Source organism: Falco naumanni, chromosome 6 (assembly GCF_017639655.2).
Source record: "Falco naumanni isolate bFalNau1 chromosome 6, bFalNau1.pat, whole genome shotgun sequence".
Classification (NCBI taxonomy): domain Eukaryota; kingdom Metazoa; phylum Chordata; class Aves; order Falconiformes; family Falconidae; genus Falco; species Falco naumanni.
The window spans coordinates 51,468,211-51,487,371 of NC_054059.1; the positions used below are offsets into that span (position 1 = coordinate 51,468,211).

Sequence of the window (19,161 nt, forward strand, 5' to 3'; positions counted from 1 at the left end):
AGTCAGCATTGCAGGTAAACCGATCAAGAAAAGTAAACATGTGGCAAACAGCATGTTCAGGTACGGAAATGCTATAAATGACTCGGGTGTCATTTCGTGTGTTATCGCTGGAATGGGAATAAGAGGGTTTGATTTTTAAGTATTAGATTTGGGCAGGCTTTTCCTCTTGGAAAGTATATAATTTGCTTTTCTCCCTGCAGGCAAATCACCTTGGTTGTTTATTTAAGTGTGACATATTTATCAAGCCAGAGCTGACGGATGAGCTGCCTCCCAAATTCCACACAAAATCACTCATGTGCTGGCCGAGCTTTGGGAACAGTTAGATGACTAATTCCATGTGCTTTTAAATTAACCCTCCATTTGTTTGCTGTCAGGCACTGCACCAAGCATGGAGAACGAGCAGTCTCCCACCTTGCCTGGGCAGGACATCCAGGGGCAGAGCGGGGACAAACCTGCCCCTGGCTCACAGCCCCCTGCTCCAGCCCCCACGGAGCAGCCCAGCGCCTGGCCCGAAGCAGCCGTGTGTGACATCTCAGAGGAGCTGAGCCGGCAGCTGGAGGACATTATTAAAACCTACGGGTCTGCTGTGAGCCTGATGGAGAAGGAAAGCACCACTACTGGAACCGACAGGCCTGAGAAGGGAGAGCCAGGCAGCGTGGAGGATGTGGAGTATGAAGATGCGAATGAGGAGAGTGAGAAAGAGAAGCTGGCTCCTGGGGATTCTTCCAGAGCAAAGGAGCTCAGCAGCAGCAAGGAACAAAAGCTGGAGAAGAAAATCCTGAAAGGACTAGGCAAGTATTTGCATACTTACACACGCTTTCCGTGAACAGAAGTAAAAAATCCCTGGTCTGTGCCCTTTCCCATGTTAAGCCTCTGCTGTGGGATCTCTAGTTACCACTGAAAATTACGGTGACTGTTACAACTTTTCTCTAATGGATCTTTATTTTCAGCAATTACCCAACAGATACACACAGGCTGTATCAGTTATTAGTCCTTTTAAAAAGACAAAAGCTTAGGATTATATCACACAGTTCTGATGTACTATTGGGCTGCCCAGACTAGTTAGCCAAAGTTGTGAGTCTGACAACACATTGCACAAAGCTGCTTCCTAAACAAAGGAAAACCTGGCTGCTCATTTGTGCCTCAGTAATTTTTTTCTTCCCTTGCTTCCTCAGGTATGACTTCTCACTGGTCATAACGGTCTTGATGGTGCTACCGTGTGGCACGGGAATCTGCAGAACAAATTCACTCTGACGCCCAGGTTATCTTTCCTCTAGCAGACCTCTGGACTCATCACAAACTCTATGAAATAAGCCAACACGCTCATTTGCTCTAAGCACAGGGCTTACAGAGCACCTCGGCTATGGCAGGGCTCTGTGAGCCGAGCTAGAAAGGAGTCTCAGCGTTTTTTAAAGTGTGTCCTTTCTGCCGGGCAGCCACTAGAGAGCAATGTAGTCACATCCCAGCCCAGCAACCCTGTAATTTATTTCCCTTCCCACATTTAACCGCCGCCAGCCTTGGAAGCCTCTCCTTTGCGTGAGAACCCGAACCCAGCCGCAGACTGTATAGAAAAATCACTGCAGGACGTTCTTACCAGGCAATGGACTAAGCATAGGACAGAGCACGGATTTTTTCCATAAGTTCTTTGTATGTCCGGAAGAAAGTTCCTCAGTTTCTATGGCCTTGGCTTTGGTGTGGTTATTGGTACTTCTCCAAGACCGGTGAAAACACTACCAAAGCACAGTTCTCAAGCTGCACTTGCAACAGTTTTCATTCCAGGATTTGATTTTAGCTCTCTTCAACTTATTTATGCTGGTGCTGTAGAGATAACTTAGCGTGAGATAGTGTATTTTCTCCACAGGCAGTACTCCTGGACTGCATTAGACTTGAAGTAGAAAAGGTCCAGCAAATTTGCTGGAAAGAGGAGCATTTGGAAAAGCATGGCCAACCTCCTGGCACCACACCCATCCTTATCTCCAGGGCCATATTATATTTGATGAACAAGCAGTGTTCAAGCTTCAGCTCATACTCAGGGCTGAAATGAATACCAAGAAGTAACAGAAGAGAAGCAATACATAAATGGCTATGCAGTGATTTAGCAATGCATGCTCAGATAGTTATTAGACTGTCCCTGGTATCCTGACTCTCTTCACCAAGTCAGGGAAGTGATTTACACCACTATCATATAGCCCAGACCTGGCTGGCAGTTGCTGCTCTCTGTTTCCATTCACACCACAGCCACCGTACCTAACTTAATCTTCCTTATGTCTAGTATGGGTTGAGCAGCACAGGAGCTGTGTGCACCAGCTTTGACCAGTTTTCACCTGCGAAGAGATCTGGTTTCTGAGCCTTCAGGCTCCAGGCCCTTTCCAACCTGTTTCAGTCAAATGTGCCGTATACGTGACCCAGTCACGTTACAAAAGCATTAAATGAAAATCACATTATACAGGACAAAAGTATTTTGCTTTTGCTAGAAGACAGCACATTACTGAGGTCTGAAATGGAGGGAAATTCAAGCATGTTTGCTCTTATGGGGAGAAGAAAAACTCAGAAATTCATAGCAAAAGTTATTCCTTTCCTTCCAAAATGCCTCATTTCTCCCTGAGTTTTTACAGATGCATGCATCAACCAGCCAATTTCATAATAGTACATCAGCTACAAACTACCTCTACCACCAAATCTCTGCTTCTTCTTTTTTTAAGGGAAGGAAGCCACTCTACTGATGCAAAGCTTGAACAAGATGAATACTCCAGAGGAGAAGCTGGACCTGTTATTTAAGAAGTATGCTGAGCTGGTTAGTACAGCACTGGTTCTTTTCTGTGCAAACTGTCCACACGGGAAGGTATAAAAAACATATGCCATGCAGCATGGTCAAGCCTCATATAGTAGTAGTGTCTGTTCTGTTAAGTGAATCCCAAAACAACTGTTAGGGTCAAATAATCAATTATGGGTGAAAAGGAGAAAAACAGTAAAGAGTGAGGAAAACAAACTGGGCTTTGAGTTGCTGATGAGGCAGAATATTTGTACTTAAAGGTGAATCTACCAAACTGACCCACACTGGAGGCTAGTGCCTAGGCTCCTGCCTTCACCTTCTGCAAACAGTTTTGCATACTTCTGTATGTGGGTATTGCTTTAAAGTACATATCAGTGATTTAATGTGGTGGGTTAAGCTTGTCTGGACACAAAATGCCCACCAAAAGCCGCTCTGTCACTCCAAAAAATATAACCAAAGGCTCATGAGTCAAGAGAAGTGCAGGGAGAGATCACTCAGTGATTACCATCATGGGCAAAACAAGCTCAAAAATTTAATTTAATACCAATCAAATCAGAGTAGGATGATGAGAAATAAAACCAAAATATCAAAACACCTTCCCCCACCCCTTCCTTCTTCCCATGCTTAACTTCACTCCCCATTTTCTCTCCCCCCTCCCCACCAGCGGCGCAGGGGTCGGGGAATGGGGCTGCGGTCAGTCCATCACACGCTGTCTCTGGGGCAGGAGGCTCCTCACACTCTGCCCTGCTCCAGCCTGGGGTCCCTCCCACAGGGGACAGTCCCCCACGGACTCCTCCAACGTGAGCCCTTCCCGTGGGCTGCAGTTCTTCATGAACTGCTCCAGCGTGGGGTCCCCCCGATGGGGTGCCGTCCTTCAGGCACAGACTGCTCCAGGGTGGGTCCCCCACGGGGTCACAAGCCCTGCCAGGACCCTGCTCCAGCTGGGCTCCTCTCTCCACGGGTCCACAGGTCCTGCCGGGACCCTGCTCCAGCATGGGCTTCCCACGGGTCACAGCCTCCTTTGGGCATCCCCCTGCTCCAGCGTGGGGTCCCCCCATGGGCTGCAGGTGGCTATCTGCTCCACCGTTAACCTCCATGGGCTGCAGGGGCACAGCCTGGCCCACCATGGCCTTCACCAGGGGCTGCAGGGGAACCCCTGCTCCGGCGCCTGGAGCACCTCCTGCCCCTCCTGCCCCGGCCTGGCTGCCTGCAGCGCTGTTGCTCTCACCTGTTCTCACTCCTCTCTTCTCTGGCTGCAATTGCCATTGCACAGGTTTTGCCCCATCTTAAATATGTTATCCCAGAGGCGCTGCCACCATCGCTGATGGGCTCAGGCTTGGCCAGCAGCGGGGTCCCTCTTGGAGCCAGCCAGCATGGGCTCCATCGGACATAGAGCAAGCTTCTAGCAGCTTCTGACAGAAGCCACCCCTATAGTGCCCCCACTACCAAAACTTTGACACACAAACCAAATACATTTGATCAAAATGAAAATAATACAGGGCTTAGTATAAAATGTTAGGAAGCAGAAAATCAGAAAATAGAGAACTGAGGCTAATTGTGAGAGAAACCACAACACAGTGATATGTAAAGTCAAAGCCCCTGCCACCATAATGTCACCTCTGTAACAGTGTCACCAGTCTGACTCTGTTCTTTCCACACTTCAGATGGGTTATTTTCAGATCAAGTTTTTTCTTCTAAGTAGTTAAAGGGCTGTATGGCCATAAGCTGTGGAAATCTTACAAATGAAAAGGCTGCAGCATTTTACAGCTTGTGGAGTGCTGAAAAATGTGCCAAGCAGAACATTGACTTTGTAATTGGTTTTACGCACAGATGTGTCCATGTCTCATCATAATGTGAAGTTCAGTTTTCCCTTTTTTCATGTAAAATCCTCTGATTTCATAAATTGGACTCAGGCTGTTTATGGTTTAGCTCATGCTTAAAGGGACTTCATGCCCACGGATTAACTGAAGTAGGTCTTCTTTTTCCTCTATACCGTACTCTCCACTGCATTCAAACATCACTGGAGCACTGTACGGAACAGGGGCCTTATTGCCAGTAACCCATGCAGGAGAAAGGTGCTAAAAGCAAAAATACTGAGCATTGGTTTTTGACATCTTGTGCAATGTCACTAAAATAAATTGCTTAATAAACACAGCTAAAAGTTTACTGGAGAAAGTCTTCCACTGCTCACTCAGCACGGCTGTGGGCTGTAGTGTGATTAATCACTTCTCAGCACTCAGCTGTAATGGTTAGCACTCTGTCTGCTCCCTCTTGTCCATCCCCATCACACACTTTAGGCCACTTCTTGCTTTTGTTGAGTTGTTTTCCAGCCAGATCCATCCCCTGGTCTGGTGAACCATGTGGTGACACAATACTTGCTGCAGCACAGCTCAGGGGAAGGTGCAGCCATGCACCAGGCTGAGCTGGGTGCTGGCAGTGGCTTCAGCTGCATTAGATGGTGTGCTGCCGGCTGTGGCTTAAAAGGCTGCCCATACTCGGGGACCCTATGCAGCACCAGCGCTTCCCCACAGCCACCCAGCTACATGCTGTTTGGCTGTTAGTACATGCCCTGGCACAGCCTAAAGCGACAGGTACCCCAGAAAATGGAAGGCACCAGGAAGAGCACGGGCTGGTGCGAAGGAAGCCATGCCTACAGGGACAGGGAAGCAAGAGAGTGCAGCCATTTGGGCACAAGTTGTGCCGTGCTACTTGCCATCAGAGAGCGTTTTATCCACTGATACTGCTGTAGGCAGAGTGGCCGGAGTTAGTAAAGCAGACTGTGCTTTATCTGCCTACAACCAGCTGTTGCAGAATTGATTGTGACCATCTTGTTTTCAGAGGTCCTGAGGGTCTCGCAAGCGCTGGGTGCAAGAACTACACGTTAATAAATAAACATGAGTGTTGTCATTGTCTGCAGTGGGGTCAAGATAAAACTTTTTTCCTTAATCAAGAGTTTATCTCTGTAAGTCAGCATTCCAAAATCAGAATTCCTTTTATTTCCAGTTAATTTTAGCTAACATTTCATTAATTATTCTTAAACATTTATCATTGGCAGCCTTTTTGTCATTCCCATTTACCAGTGAATTCCCTTCTTCAGTGCAAAAGTAACACCATGTCTTAGACATTCCTGAGAACTTTGAAATGCGAGTTTCTAGTTCAAGTTATTTTTATGGGGGGGAAAAAAAAAGAAAAAAATGCTTGGAAGACTTATCATGTCACGATTAAGACCTATTTTATTCTAAGCCCCCTATCTTGAGCACAGCTTGAGTGAATCATCTAAAATTTGGATAAATCATTATCTGCTTAGCACAGACTGCACATGCAAAACATGAAGGTTCTTTTAACCTTTTTTTGTGTATTAAAACGGAAGGGGCCAAAATCAAGCTTATAAAGGAAAACAAATCTCAGCCTTAATTACAGAGAGGCTATTTTTTCCTTAAATACTAAAAAAATTATTTCAACTAGTGCAGCTTGATTAGATGCAAAAGCCCCTATTCTGATTGACAGGGGTAAAAACACAATACACATGCTGAAAGTTGGGCATAAACTGTAAATATACTCCAAGCTGGTGATTGCATTGTTTTGTGGTATGCCTAGCTGCGATTTGGTTGATAATACACAGAACTCTGTACTGTAAGCATAAATTACAGAACATCTGCAGAAAACAGATCCTCGGGCAGAGAAAGTGTAAAATATGATGCCTGTTGACTGTTTTGTTTGAGCTGCACATCATTCCCCTGCACTCACAGACTTTCCCTGTCATACTGGGCTTAATAATTAATACTAGTGGTACCAGATTATTAGATAACGTGATCTTAATAGCAACTGCTATTATTGAGGTTTGCACATTGCAGCTCATGTGCTGCTGTTTTTCAACCAGAAAACATCTGGACTTCTGAAATACCTCGCAATGTATGCACGCCTGTAGTACAGCGAGGAGAGCTGCTGTATGTTGGAACAGGAGATGAAATCTTTGAAAGCTTCAGAGGTGAAATGCTTCTTTGACATGACCATTACAGTGTTAATTTGCAGTTCAGGAAATTTTTTTAAAGCAAGCAGTAATAGGCACATGTCAGAAGAAATGAACAGCCTGTGCAGGGACTGCTGTTAGCAATTCTGTTGCTGCCCCTCATCCCCCCTCCAAATATACTCTCCTCCCCGCCAGCCCGCTAGGGCACCCACAGGAACAGCATGTTCCCAAGTAAGCATCAGGGACTGTCCATGTTTTCTTCAGTAATTACACGGAGCCAAAGAGCCCAAAAGAGGTTTGATTCACCGCAACCCACTCCTGTTGATGACAGGACCTCCAGAAACACAACGGACGGATGCTCCCTCGTCCACCCACGACCAAGAGGAGCGTGGCTAAAGGAGGTGCCCACACATCATTTTGGGGAACTCTTCCCTGAAGAGCATTCTCCTTCATCAGCAGCAAAGCCCCCACACAGACGGTATCTCTGGTCTCCAGCACCTCTTTTGCTGCTGTTTTTTCCAGCTGGCTCTCGGGTATCTAGGAAGCTGCAAATCAGAATGAACAACTACTGCATTATCTCATGATCTGGAGAAATCTCACCGCATAAAGCACTACCAGCTGCTGCAGTTCCTAACACTGAAATAAAAATGAAAACCTCACAGCCATCCTTCAAAGAAATTCAAACCAAAGAAGGAAAGGCTGAAATGGTGTGGCAAGAGTATTAAAAATTATGTTCACCCACTCACACGTGGGACTGTTGCAGTGAGCAGGCATGGGACTCCCTCCAGGTCACTCACTCCTCTCTCATTAGTCCTGATAAATACAAAACATTTCCTAGGAGGCTGAGGAAGTACGAAGACTTTCCCAAAACCAAAAGAGTTCATTTTCTTTTCTTTCCTGTATCACTTTATTTCCCACCCAGCTCGAAGAACATCGTGCTGAGCAGAAAAAGCTCAAGTACCTGCAGAAGAGGCAGGCCCAGATCACCAAGGAGAAGGACCAGCTGCAGAGCGAGCACAGCCGAGCCATCCTCGCCCGCAGCAAGCTCGAGAGTCTGTGCCGGGAGCTCCAGAGGCACAACAAAAACCTCAAGGTGAGTAAAGCAGTGGCTTTATCAAGGTACCTGGCAGTGAGGGGGAAGAAGATGCTGATGGTTTCCCATCTTGCTCTAGTAACCAGATCAAAGAGGCATCTGCAACTGCACGTGCAATATATAGTCACATGTACACTCTAGTCTTGAGGACCGTGACCCCTTTATTCCTCGTTTGGAAATATCCAAGCAGTTTTGGACATTTAGTTTGCCCACACTACCCATAAGCCCTCCTTGCATAATCAGGGAGCTCAGCACAGAGAAAACCAGTGATGCTAACAGACCAGGTCTCTGAGTCTGCAGATGCAAATGTGTGTGTGTGGACAGAGTAGTAGGAACACCAGCTTTGCTCCAGGGGACTCACAGAAGGCTGGCAGGTGTTTTCATGTAATTTGAGCACCTGGGCATTTTCAAGTGATCTGTGAGGGGTAGTCAGTCAGGACATCTGCTTCAGGACATCAAACCTCCAAACAGGAAGAATGCCAACCTGTTTGTGGAAGTAATTTGGATTACTAGAATCAGTTCTAAAAGGAAATTTTCAGGAGTGTCAAAAGTTTGGGATCCATATGCCATGTCTGCCTATTGCTTGGTACATCACACCATTTAAATGTGAAATTTATAATATGATTATGTTTCTTGAAAAATGTTAGCTTCAAGAAGTATATTTCTGTTGTGATCTTCCTTTTTGCAAGTACATGTTAGTGATGCTTGGTGGTATTATACAAAAAGCCTCTGCTTTGATCTATTAAAAATCCTTCTTTTTGGGGATATAGCTATGTATAGAATTACACGTATCAATTGTCAGCAGCATGAATTTCACCTGATATAGTCTCTATTAACTATAATGGATTTTCACTCATTTCCACCAGCTCAGGAGTGGGCCTTCAGGGTCTAGCTCTGACTTTCATTGTACATTGGTAAGAATACAGCTGGGAGGGGGAACAGCCACATATACACTCAAACTAGTGCGCTAGTAGAAGGACGAAAGCAGTTTAACAGATAGGAAAACTAGAAGCAAAACTCTGTGCTCAGTTATAGTAGCACAATACTGATTGTGCCGATTACAGTTGTGCCTGTCAGTTGTACTGGACCGCAGCTGTACCTTGACATTGATCCACACTGATTTACCAGACAGTCTTTGGGCAAAATCTTTCAACAGAAATACAAGCCTTTAAGGTGGTTTAAGAGTACAGTGTACAGTGTTTTGCATAGACTTAACTGAGTTTTCTAAAGAAATCGTTATCAGTGGAAACTGGGGTATAGAGAAAAAGTAATTATATTTGGAAAACATATTTGGAACAGGTTTTGTTGAATTCCTCACATGATTTCCCAGCTACCATATGCTTACTAATCTCACTAGTAAACAGCATGATTTCTCTTTTCTCTTTGCATATGAATACTTCATCTTTACATTTAGGAAAGTCCACTTGTTTGACTGTTTTACTTTGGGACTATGTCTTCTAAATAAACCTATCAGTTTTTATTGTGCACCTATGCAAGGTGAGCCAGGAAAGGTACCCAAGCTGATCTGGTAGTAGGAAGAAGTTTTCAAATTTTGCCCACTTCTTTCAAGAATCAGAGACCTTTTAAGAAACCCAGAATACTAGTTTTCCTCTGTTAAGTGTGCTTTCAGCGTAAAACCCTCGAAGCTGAATAAGACAGTAAGACAAAATACACTTGCAGAATGAATGAGAATTAAACAAAGGCATTCCATATCTTTATCTGGTTTTGTCTCTCTAGGAACTTTAACACAGTTCTTGGAATATTTGCCTTTAAGCTTTAGCTCCTGGAGATCTGTGATTCTCCGGAATCTCATCTTCTGTTTATTTAAATGAGTGCAATTTTATTTCGCTTATGACTGTACTGAGAGGGCCCAAAACAGGAGAATCCACCAAATGTTATTTTTAAAATCTCCTGCTTAAGTAATTTTTATTTTGGTTTTGGCAGGACAGAGAAGCTGATTCATAATTTTTTAGCACTTGGGATTAGCACTTCTGATTATGTTCCAAAGCGTGGAAAATAGAAACTGTAGGAGATTGTGTCATTTCAATAGCAAAGGAGAAACCTGGCCTGTCCAGATCATGAATCTCCTCTGACTTACCGTGTGGTATGTTATATGCACATCACGTCATGTAAATGTCATCTTCACTCATCTGGTGTGTGGAATTCCCATTAACTGGAGATCAGTGCAGCCAAGTGGTGATGAATATGCAATGTGGAGCAGCGCTGAAAATCGACAGGGCAGATCAGAGAAGAAAAATTTCTGGTTAGTATTGGACACTGGCCTCAAAATCTGACTTACTTACAGTCCAGCTATTCAGATTATTTCCTTGCAGTTACACTTCACAGCAGAAAACAGATGTTTAATTCTCCATCCAAAAAAAGCAGAATAAATGTTCGTGAAATAGCAGGTTGTGTTCCCACTGCAATAGAGAGTAGCTCTGCTAAGACCAATAGCAACTCATTTCTCTGCATGTTGTTTGTGTTCTGCCAATTATCTGACAGTTTGGTGGCCACTTAGCATCTTGTAGTGATGAACATCTCAGGTCCCTTGTCCTTCCTGCTACTGGCCATTAAGCAATGACTTTCATACAAATGTCACAGAAGTCAACAGCTTCAAGTATGGGCTCAGCTCCAAACTGGCTCAGGCTGTGGTGCCTGGGAATGAAGAGAACGGTTCATTGAAAACGAGGAGTCCATGCTCATATTGCCTCAGCTGATACGACTTCAGCAAACCAACAGTCTTCTTGCGTTGCCTCAGAGAGGCATGAAGACCAGAGGCAATCCTGCCCTTCTATTTACAAATTGTCTCACATTCCAGTGATAAATCCCAAATGGCAAAATATCCTTGTCTTAATTTTACAAGGTTTTATTAAATGCATTCTTACATTTTTAGCAGTAAAACACAAGAATGATAGCAGTATTGCAGCAGGACACAAGAATATATCTTTGACAAGGTAGATAGGGAGCACAAAGCTAAGAAAGTGCAGAGGAAAGGGAACAATAGTTTATGGATGGACTTCAGCCTTCCACAACTGGAAATCTAAAAAGAATTTACAACACTTTCTTTTTCTCACTAAAACCGAACACTTAATTTAAAAAGTATCAAAAGAATAAGCCCATAGTGAAGCAGATGACAAGGCCAGTTGTGGTTTACATGTTATGGATTCATCATGACGCTGAGAAGTCACCACCCCAAACACCCTCTGCCCCCTGCAACCAAGCAAGACAGGAGCTCTTGCCTCCCCACAGCTACTTCAGCTGCTATAGCAGTAACACAATACAGAAGTCAAGCCTCCAGTCTGGGGAAAAACTTAAAGATCTTACTTTACACTATGGGAAACTTTGAAACGGGACGGACTAAGGAACCTATTGGAAGAAAGTGCATTTTCTTCGGTCACAGGGACAAGTATAAGCAAAGAATTAGGGCTGTAGCCTCGCAATAATAAAAGCTGGGTGATGCCAATGATCTGGGGTTTGCCAGACTGTGCCTGCCCAGGTGAGGTGGTGAAGGGCAGCCAGCCCCACAGCCCTGCAGCAGAGCTGGCAGGGACGCAGGGCTCTGCTGGTGGCACCGTGGGCTTCCAGCCCTTCTCTGACGCCAGTGCCTCAGCTGTAGGCTTTTACTGCTAGTAAAGGCTCAGATTTAAAGCAGGCACCTCCAAAGACCCATCACGATTCCCATGGCGTTCTCAGTAGCACCTAGAAGCCTCTGAGATTGAAACCGTATTACCTTAGGGACTGGGCATGAGCCTACCATCAGCTGAGCACTGCCAGTGTTGCAGCCAGCTCCATGGCACAGCAGAGCACTGAGGCACCGGGGGGTTTGTCCCCTGGCACAGGTAACAAATCACTGCCATTTTATGAGGCACCCTGAGGAGCGCTCTGGGACACATCCCGGCCCCCCCTCAGGCAAATATCCTCCTCAAGTATCTTTTTCTCTGAAACAGAAGAGGTCAAGAGAAATACTGTGCCCTGCAACTAAATGCTTCCTGGCTCAGTGTCTTTAACCATGAATCTTTGTATCGTCTCTGCACTCTGTATAATTATTCTACATCAAAAGAGAGGATGAGCTGGAAATAAGATCCTCTGAGTAACACATGCATAGAGGTGGGGGGTTTTTTACATTTGCATAATTGCTACTCTCAGGATGTCTCATTTCACCTTGTAATAGAACTGTTCACTGTGACATGCACACAATCCACCAAATTTTTGTTTTATATTCAGCCGAATTTATTACTCCAGAAAGCTTTAACTCACAGCAGTGACATGTTATAACACCATTTGGTCCACTGAAACAATAAAGTATTTTTGAGGAAGGATGTTTTGAAGTCATAGAAATAGGACTCTAGGCATGCAAGTTCAATTTCTCACTCTGACTTCTTGGAGTGAGAGCACCTGCTCATGCTCCTCCCTGCTCAAGGCTGCACCTATACAGTGGAGAACTAAAAGGCATGAGAATTTTTTTAAAACAGTGTATTAGAGGTAAAATGGAGTTCTGACTTGACCAAAACTATCTAGGAGTTCAAGTTAAATTTGGCAAAGTTTTGAACAAAAATGAAAAGGAGGGCATTATTTGTAAACATCCCCCTGCAAAGGAAAAATAAATGTTTCGTTTTGGGAATGCTAAAGTGGTTGATTTAAAACACCTTCTGAGTAGAATTTTTTACTTTGGAACAGCATTTCTGTTTCGATATTGCACTAAACAGGATAAGCAAAAATAACTACAAACAGAACACAGCTCAATTTCTGGTCAAATAAAATGTTTCAGGCTAAATCAAAATCATCCTCACCAATTAAAAAAAATAATTGGAAAGCTTCTCTTTCATCTTGCTGCATATTTTTTGTGGGTCCGATTTCCAACCCCAGTACTGAACAAGGAGCCCGCAAGTCATTTGCCCAGCTCCATCTGAAATTCCTTCTTCCTAAGAGTGAGAGCCCTTCGGGGCTCACGCTTTGTTTTGCTCTGTTTGTCAGTACACACACGTGTTCTTGTGTAAACTGCAGAGAGCACAGCAGGGCTTCATGGTGATTTCTGTGCACCATAGTATTATTAGCACTAATGGTTTCAATACTTTCCTCTTGTCATCCAAGGTGTCATCTCTATCACTCACCCGTCAGCAGAAGGACACACATCCCCTGCTTTGAAGAGCAGTTGTCCAAGATCAGGCTTGTGTTGTGCATGCTAAGTAGAAATTGGGTCATTTGATATTCATCTTACTTTAAGAGTAGGGCCTGAATCAACTCCTTTTATGTCACATTTATGATACAAATTATACCTCATTAGAGTCAGCTAAGGCTTTATTCAAGTATATTTATAGAAAATATCCATATGCAGTGTTATCAGAGATTTTTATGTAAATGACTATGCTAGTTGAAGCCTTAATAGAGTATACCATTTGCATGCTGTGGAGTGGGTTCTTAATGTGGTTCTGGCATGATTTGTAACTAGAGCAGATATGGTCCTAGCCACTGTATGTCAGGATTATATTCCCTAGAAGAGCAGACTGCCCTGGAAACAAATGAGTAGGGAATAAAAACAGTCCATATTTCTGGATCCAAAGCAATGAATCCAAATTCTTTCTGCACTGACTTCTATATAAATAAATCCAAAACTGAATTTCAATAATCAGGGGAAAAAAATCCACCTATCTTTCTCCAGGCAAAATTCTGATTTTCTGCTTTGATTCTGTAAGAAACTGTCTACAATCTTTCCTTGATTGCACTACCTAATAAATTAGTGCAAAGGTTGGTGTCATTTAAAAAGTTAGGGAAGCGAAACTAAGGAACTGGGAGGGATTTTACAGAAAGTGATGTATTTCTCTTAAAAATTAAAATCCCAAAGACCATAAATTTAATATGAGCATTCCTAGTTAAAAGGTGGCATTCTAAAGGGTGATCTTTTAAATTCTTTCAAAAAGAATTTCAATAAAAGAGCTTTTGACTACTTCTACTAAATATCTTCTCCCAAAGCAAAAGCTGTGCTGCAGTATCGTGAACGAAGACATGTATGTATGTCCCCTTTTCCAGGCTTGCTTTGATCTGAGACTGCTCCACATCCATCTTTATAAATGTGAATTCTTAGTTTCCTAATTTTTTCAAGGCCACTGCATAATTTGCTCTGTAAATTTAGAATCATGCCTAATGCTGGAGCAGAGGAAAGCAAGAGGAACACAAACACGTATAATCCTTCAAAGGGAAGCCTTATGCTGCTCTGAAAGAGTATCTTTCTGGAACAGCTTATTATGTGTCTTTCTTACATGACTGCATTCTCTCCCATTTAACAACAGGAGGAAACAATTCAGCGGGCACGGGAGGAAGATGAGAAGAGGAAAGAAATAACTAATCATTTCCAGGGCACACTGAGTGAAATCCAGGCTCAGATCGAGCAGCAAAGCGAGAGGAACATGAAGCTCTGCCAGGAGAACACAGAGCTGGCAGAGAAGCTGAAAAGCATCATCGACCAGTACGAGCTGCGGGAAGAGGTGAGAGCAATGCCCTGGCTGCCCATGGGGATAGGCAGCAAACCCGGCTTCCCAGGGGAAAGCAGAAAGCGTTGCCAGCCTGTCCTCCCCGCTGGCTGTCATTCGGGTGTCTCATGGAGGTAACAAAGATAGCCCTGACACACACCTTGCTGTCTGAGCAGGACTATGCACGCAGCAAGCCCACCAGACTCCACAGGGCAATCTCTGCCAGCACCCTGCCTGCAGCGCCCACCACTGCCTTGCTGCTGTGGGGAGAGGGACCGAGGCACCCAAGCAGCGAGGTGTGCCAGCTACCCTCTGAGCTGCCCCTCACAGCTCCCCCAAACCCCTGTGGACCTCCCCCAGCTCCCCTTTCCTGCTTCCCCGCAAGTCCCCACGGAGCAGCTACCAGGTCCCATCATTTTGGACAGCCTGCTCAGCCGGTGACACCAGATACACTTTTGTTCCCTCCAGACACAGGCTGCTGAGAAGGGCTCTGATGTAAATGCCTTGACCCTTCCCCAGAAGCAGAAAATTAAGATGGCAGATAAAGGAGGCCCTTTGCATTGGAATAGATTCCTCTTTGCAGGCACAATGCTTGCCATAAGATCTAGCAGATAATAGATAGATGGGAAATTATTATTTCTGTAAGCATTAGGAGTTGGTCAGAAAATTTTGACGCGAAAAAAAATCCTCCGGTAAAATCCCAGACAGCCATGTTTTAAAATTTATTTTATGATAAATGCTAAGAAACATCACAATGGGTCTTTTTATTGTTTCTAAATACGTTTGCTGTGAGCCTCAGTGCAATCAGACAACATTATCATACTGAATAAAACATAAGTAATCTGTCCTTACAATCTGGAATGCCTGATACAATACATGCATTTCCAGATCTGTTGCATCATGTGTGAAATCTGAGTGAAGGAAATGTATGTTCCTGCCTTGTGGTTTCTATGAGAAGAGAATGTAAAGCAGAGGGATGCACTCAGAATATTTGCTCCTGTGAATTTTATCTAAATGAATCGGGAGTGAAGAGCGTATTAGCAACATTTACCTCCTGAAGGTCACCATGGAGCCGGATAGTCTACAGAACAGAGGAGGCCTCTGTTCATCTGGTCTCATCTTCTCCACATCCCCACTCATGTACTTTCACCGGGGCCCTCCAAGCCCACATTGTGCATGTGTGGCTGGAGCAAAGGGGATGTGTGGGGCTTGTATTTACAGAGAGGATGACATGAGCTGTCCGCATGCTCCCAAGTACTGCAGGTGCAATGTGTCTTTACACATTTATCCACACAGTGCCTTAGATCCATTGACCACTTAAAAGATCGAGAGAAGTATGAAGAAAAGTGTGTCCCCTGCGTATTTATTATTGATGAGCAATTATTTAATCTTCAGTTATATTGGATTATACTGATGACTTCATATGTAGACCATAGAACTGGCAAAGATGCTAAGGCTTTTTGATTTATTGCAGAAAAAAACCAAAAACAAACCCCAAAAAACCTTAACTAGATAATGTAAACAGGTTTCCCTTCCCATTTAAATTCTGGCACAGTTTGTTCTTATCAGTGCTGTAGTTTTTTAGTAATTGCAATAGGCTAGGAGTCTTCCTGTTTCACAATATTTTTGTTTTACGAGTGTTCCAGTAGATAGCTGTACATGCATGAGCATGAAGGTCTGTGTACATAATTAAACCTGCACATTCAGCGGAATTTATTTTCTTACAGCACCTTGATAAAATATTTAAGCACAGAGAACTTCAACAGAAACTGGTGGATGCCAAGTTGGAGCAGTCTCAGGAAATGATGAAGGAAGCCGAGGAGCGACATCAAAAAGAAAAGGAATATGTACCTATCCTTCTAATCTGTCTTTTATCTAACTTAAGTCCAAAATGAGCCCTGCATGCTATTTCACCAATATATTGGTTCTTCAGGCACAAGCTGGGATATGGTAGCAGAGAAATTTTTATTGTTACTGTCAATGCTTAATGTAAAGGAACAGCCCCTGAAAGGCTGCTTTCATTGGCATTTACACTTTTTGAAGCCAAGTGCAGAGCAGTGGGTTAGAGCACAGACCGCTCTAGCTAACTCACCATTACTACACAGGTGATTTATCATGGCATTGGGTCAGGTGATGCCATTAGCTTTCAAACGGCTCTGATATTTGATACTCCATCTCCCCCCCTGATAAATGAGCACATTCAAACAGAGAGGAGAATAAGAACGTGGGATTAACGTGAGGTTGGTGAAGGCTGCTATCCCTCCAGGCTCTGAACCTCCCCAGAGGTCCTTCTGCAGGTCCGTTTTGGCCAGTGGAGGAGGCCACAGGAGCTGCTTGCTGTGACAGAGCTTCCCCTTCTCTTTTGCAGAGGTTCTCCTCCCCACATGGGTCTGCCAGCGTCTCTCTCATGGAGGAAGGGTCTGGGTCCGTTTAGCAGCCCCATCTGCTGTTCCTCCCCACCTGGCAGAGGGGACATCTCTGACAGAGGGACAGAGAAGAGCAGCTCCAAGCCAAGCGGGATGTCTTCCGCAGGCACAGCTGGGATGGGAAGGGGGCACTCCTCCGTGGTCTCACACATTTTGTGACTCAATCAGACTAAAATTAATTTTCTCAGGCTTCCTGGTATTTTCACAGCAATCCTCACATCTACAAAGGATTGGAGTTCAACACTGTCACATAGTTCCTCTTCTCAGTGGAGACAGCAGCTGAAGCTGCTCAGGGGGAGTGACAGGCTCTCATCTGCTGGAAGAAAGCTTTATTCTTCACCAGTCACCCAGCTAACTCAGGAGTAGCATGAGAGAGCTCTAAAGATAGTGTATTTATCCCCTCCCCATATCTGGAAACAGATACATTAGCCCAAGCATGGCCAAAGTATCATAAAATATGGATGAAAATGTGGGGCTCCAAGGGAAACACAACAAACACCTCTTACCAAAAATTGCCCATAAGAGCATTTATCCTCTTTCTCTGTACTGACCTTGTGGCTGGAACACCTATCCCTGCTCAGCTTTACTCCCAGATGAAGACTGAGGGGGGGAAGAGGAGCTAGGGCTTCTCCATGTGCACATCTGCATGTCACTGCATGACACTTTGTGGTCCAGCTGAGTTACTGTCTTTCGCTGTGAGGCCTGTGTAAAGCCAAACCCCAAAATTTCATTAATTCTTGGCAGATTCAAACCCTAGGAAACATTTCCAAGAAATCCCTTACAACAGCAAAGCAAATCTGGGCTTGCTTTACTGCTGTCACTGGGGGTTTTGCTACTGAGCACCAGATTTCAAATACTGGGGAAAAAAACCCAGATGATGTAAAAGACAGGGCACTGACACTGGAAAACTGACACATACGGCCTCGTATCAATGACCTTTCTTGCTGTGCCTCACAGAATAAGAGTTTTGGGGCTGCCTGTTGCCTGTGACCTGCCCTGTTTCTAGCCAAACCTTCTTTGCGTGTTTTATCCAGAACAGATATGCATAGTTTTCACTTATTTTAAAGCAGTGAAAGTCATCACCATCTCCATTTGGGAGTGGGAGATTTTCTTTGTGGCTTTGCTGTATGTGTGACTAGCACCTATGAAATAGCAGGTTTGAAAACAGGCTACAAAGCCTTTAAGCAGTGGGTGTGTAATGACACGCACCATGTACAAGGAATGTTTTTCACACTGTCCAAAGAAACGCTTTAAAACCCTTCCTCTGAGGTAGGCTGCTGCTGTATGGCTAACACCGCCTCAGAGCGAGGTAGATGTCATTGAAGAACTTAGGTGACTGGCCAGAAGCCACTCAATGAGTCAAGGCACAATTAGCCTGTCAAGATCCATCGCAGGTAGCCCAGCACCCAGAGAGCTGGCCTACACTTGTCTCCCACCTCAATCCTATTGCTGAGCTTTCAGTCCCACCCACCCAGCTATTGTGCTAGTTTCTGTGGGAGTAGTGTATATATATGTATGTATGAAATCACAGTGTTTTTGACGGAGTCCTCTCATTTAGCTGTATCTCTCTCCAGCTCGGTAACGTGCAAAGCCAGAGCCTTACTGCACTTCAGCATCCTGCTCCTTGAGGGAACAGCTTCAGAACCTTTCCCTCCATGCCATTTTTTACATCCCTGTGCATGGCTTTTGCTGCAGGATTTACAAATGTCTTTAAATGACAATTTTTGTATTCTGTTATCTATTTGATTACTCCTTGAAGGCTCACTTTGATGTCTTCCTAGGCAGTTCTTCCATGTAGGAATCTTTGCCCCTGTACAAAACTTCCTTACCTCACACAAGGAAGATGTCCCCTCCTGCAGCCTCGGTACATCACATCTCAACAGGCAGGTCATCTCATTACTTGCACAATTTGTTCTACAGGTGCAACAAAGAATGCAGTCCCCTCCATAAGCAGCAATGGTTCGTACTGTGTGGCCTTCCCAAAGGGTCAACTTGACCTAAGGATCCAATTTTAAGATTATCCTACAACTGGTCATCTCTACTTGGACTGCTTACCATACCATATATTTTTAGCACTTGTAATGCAAACTTTGATGTGCAATTAATCGCAGTTTAAGCCTCCGTGGCTTTCAATATATGACTGGAAGGTATTGATCAGATTTCTACATAATTGGAATTTGCAGAGTCTGGCAGCAAAAAGGGAAGCTTAATTTTCACTAAGCCAGTCCCTAGATCCATGTCATTAAATGGGAATGTATGTTTTTGGGCACTGGTTCTTTTAGTCCTGAGCACGATGTGACTGTCTGGCCCTCCAGCAGCTATCATAGTTCCAATAATACTGTGTAACATCACCACACATCACTGAAGTGCTGCTTTGTAAACACCACATGCAATATTTATTCATTTCTTTACACTTCAGCCTCCTTGTTACC

The 19,161-nt window shown here is 44.3% G+C and overlaps 1 protein-coding gene across 1 annotated transcript in view; it reads left to right on the forward strand.

The window, feature by feature from the left end:
• The first annotated feature begins 388 nt into the window (after positions 1-388).
• TXLNB (taxilin beta) overlaps positions 389-19,161 on the forward strand; it is a 34,683-nt gene continuing 15,910 nt past the window's right edge. Inside the window, exons 1-5 of the mRNA XM_040597442.1 lie at positions 389-791; positions 2,703-2,794; positions 7,666-7,836; positions 14,124-14,318; positions 16,031-16,150. Coding sequence (XP_040453376.1) covers positions 389-791; positions 2,703-2,794; positions 7,666-7,836; positions 14,124-14,318; positions 16,031-16,150 — 981 coding nt within the window. The remainder of the gene's footprint in view (positions 792-2,702; positions 2,795-7,665; positions 7,837-14,123; positions 14,319-16,030; positions 16,151-19,161) is intronic.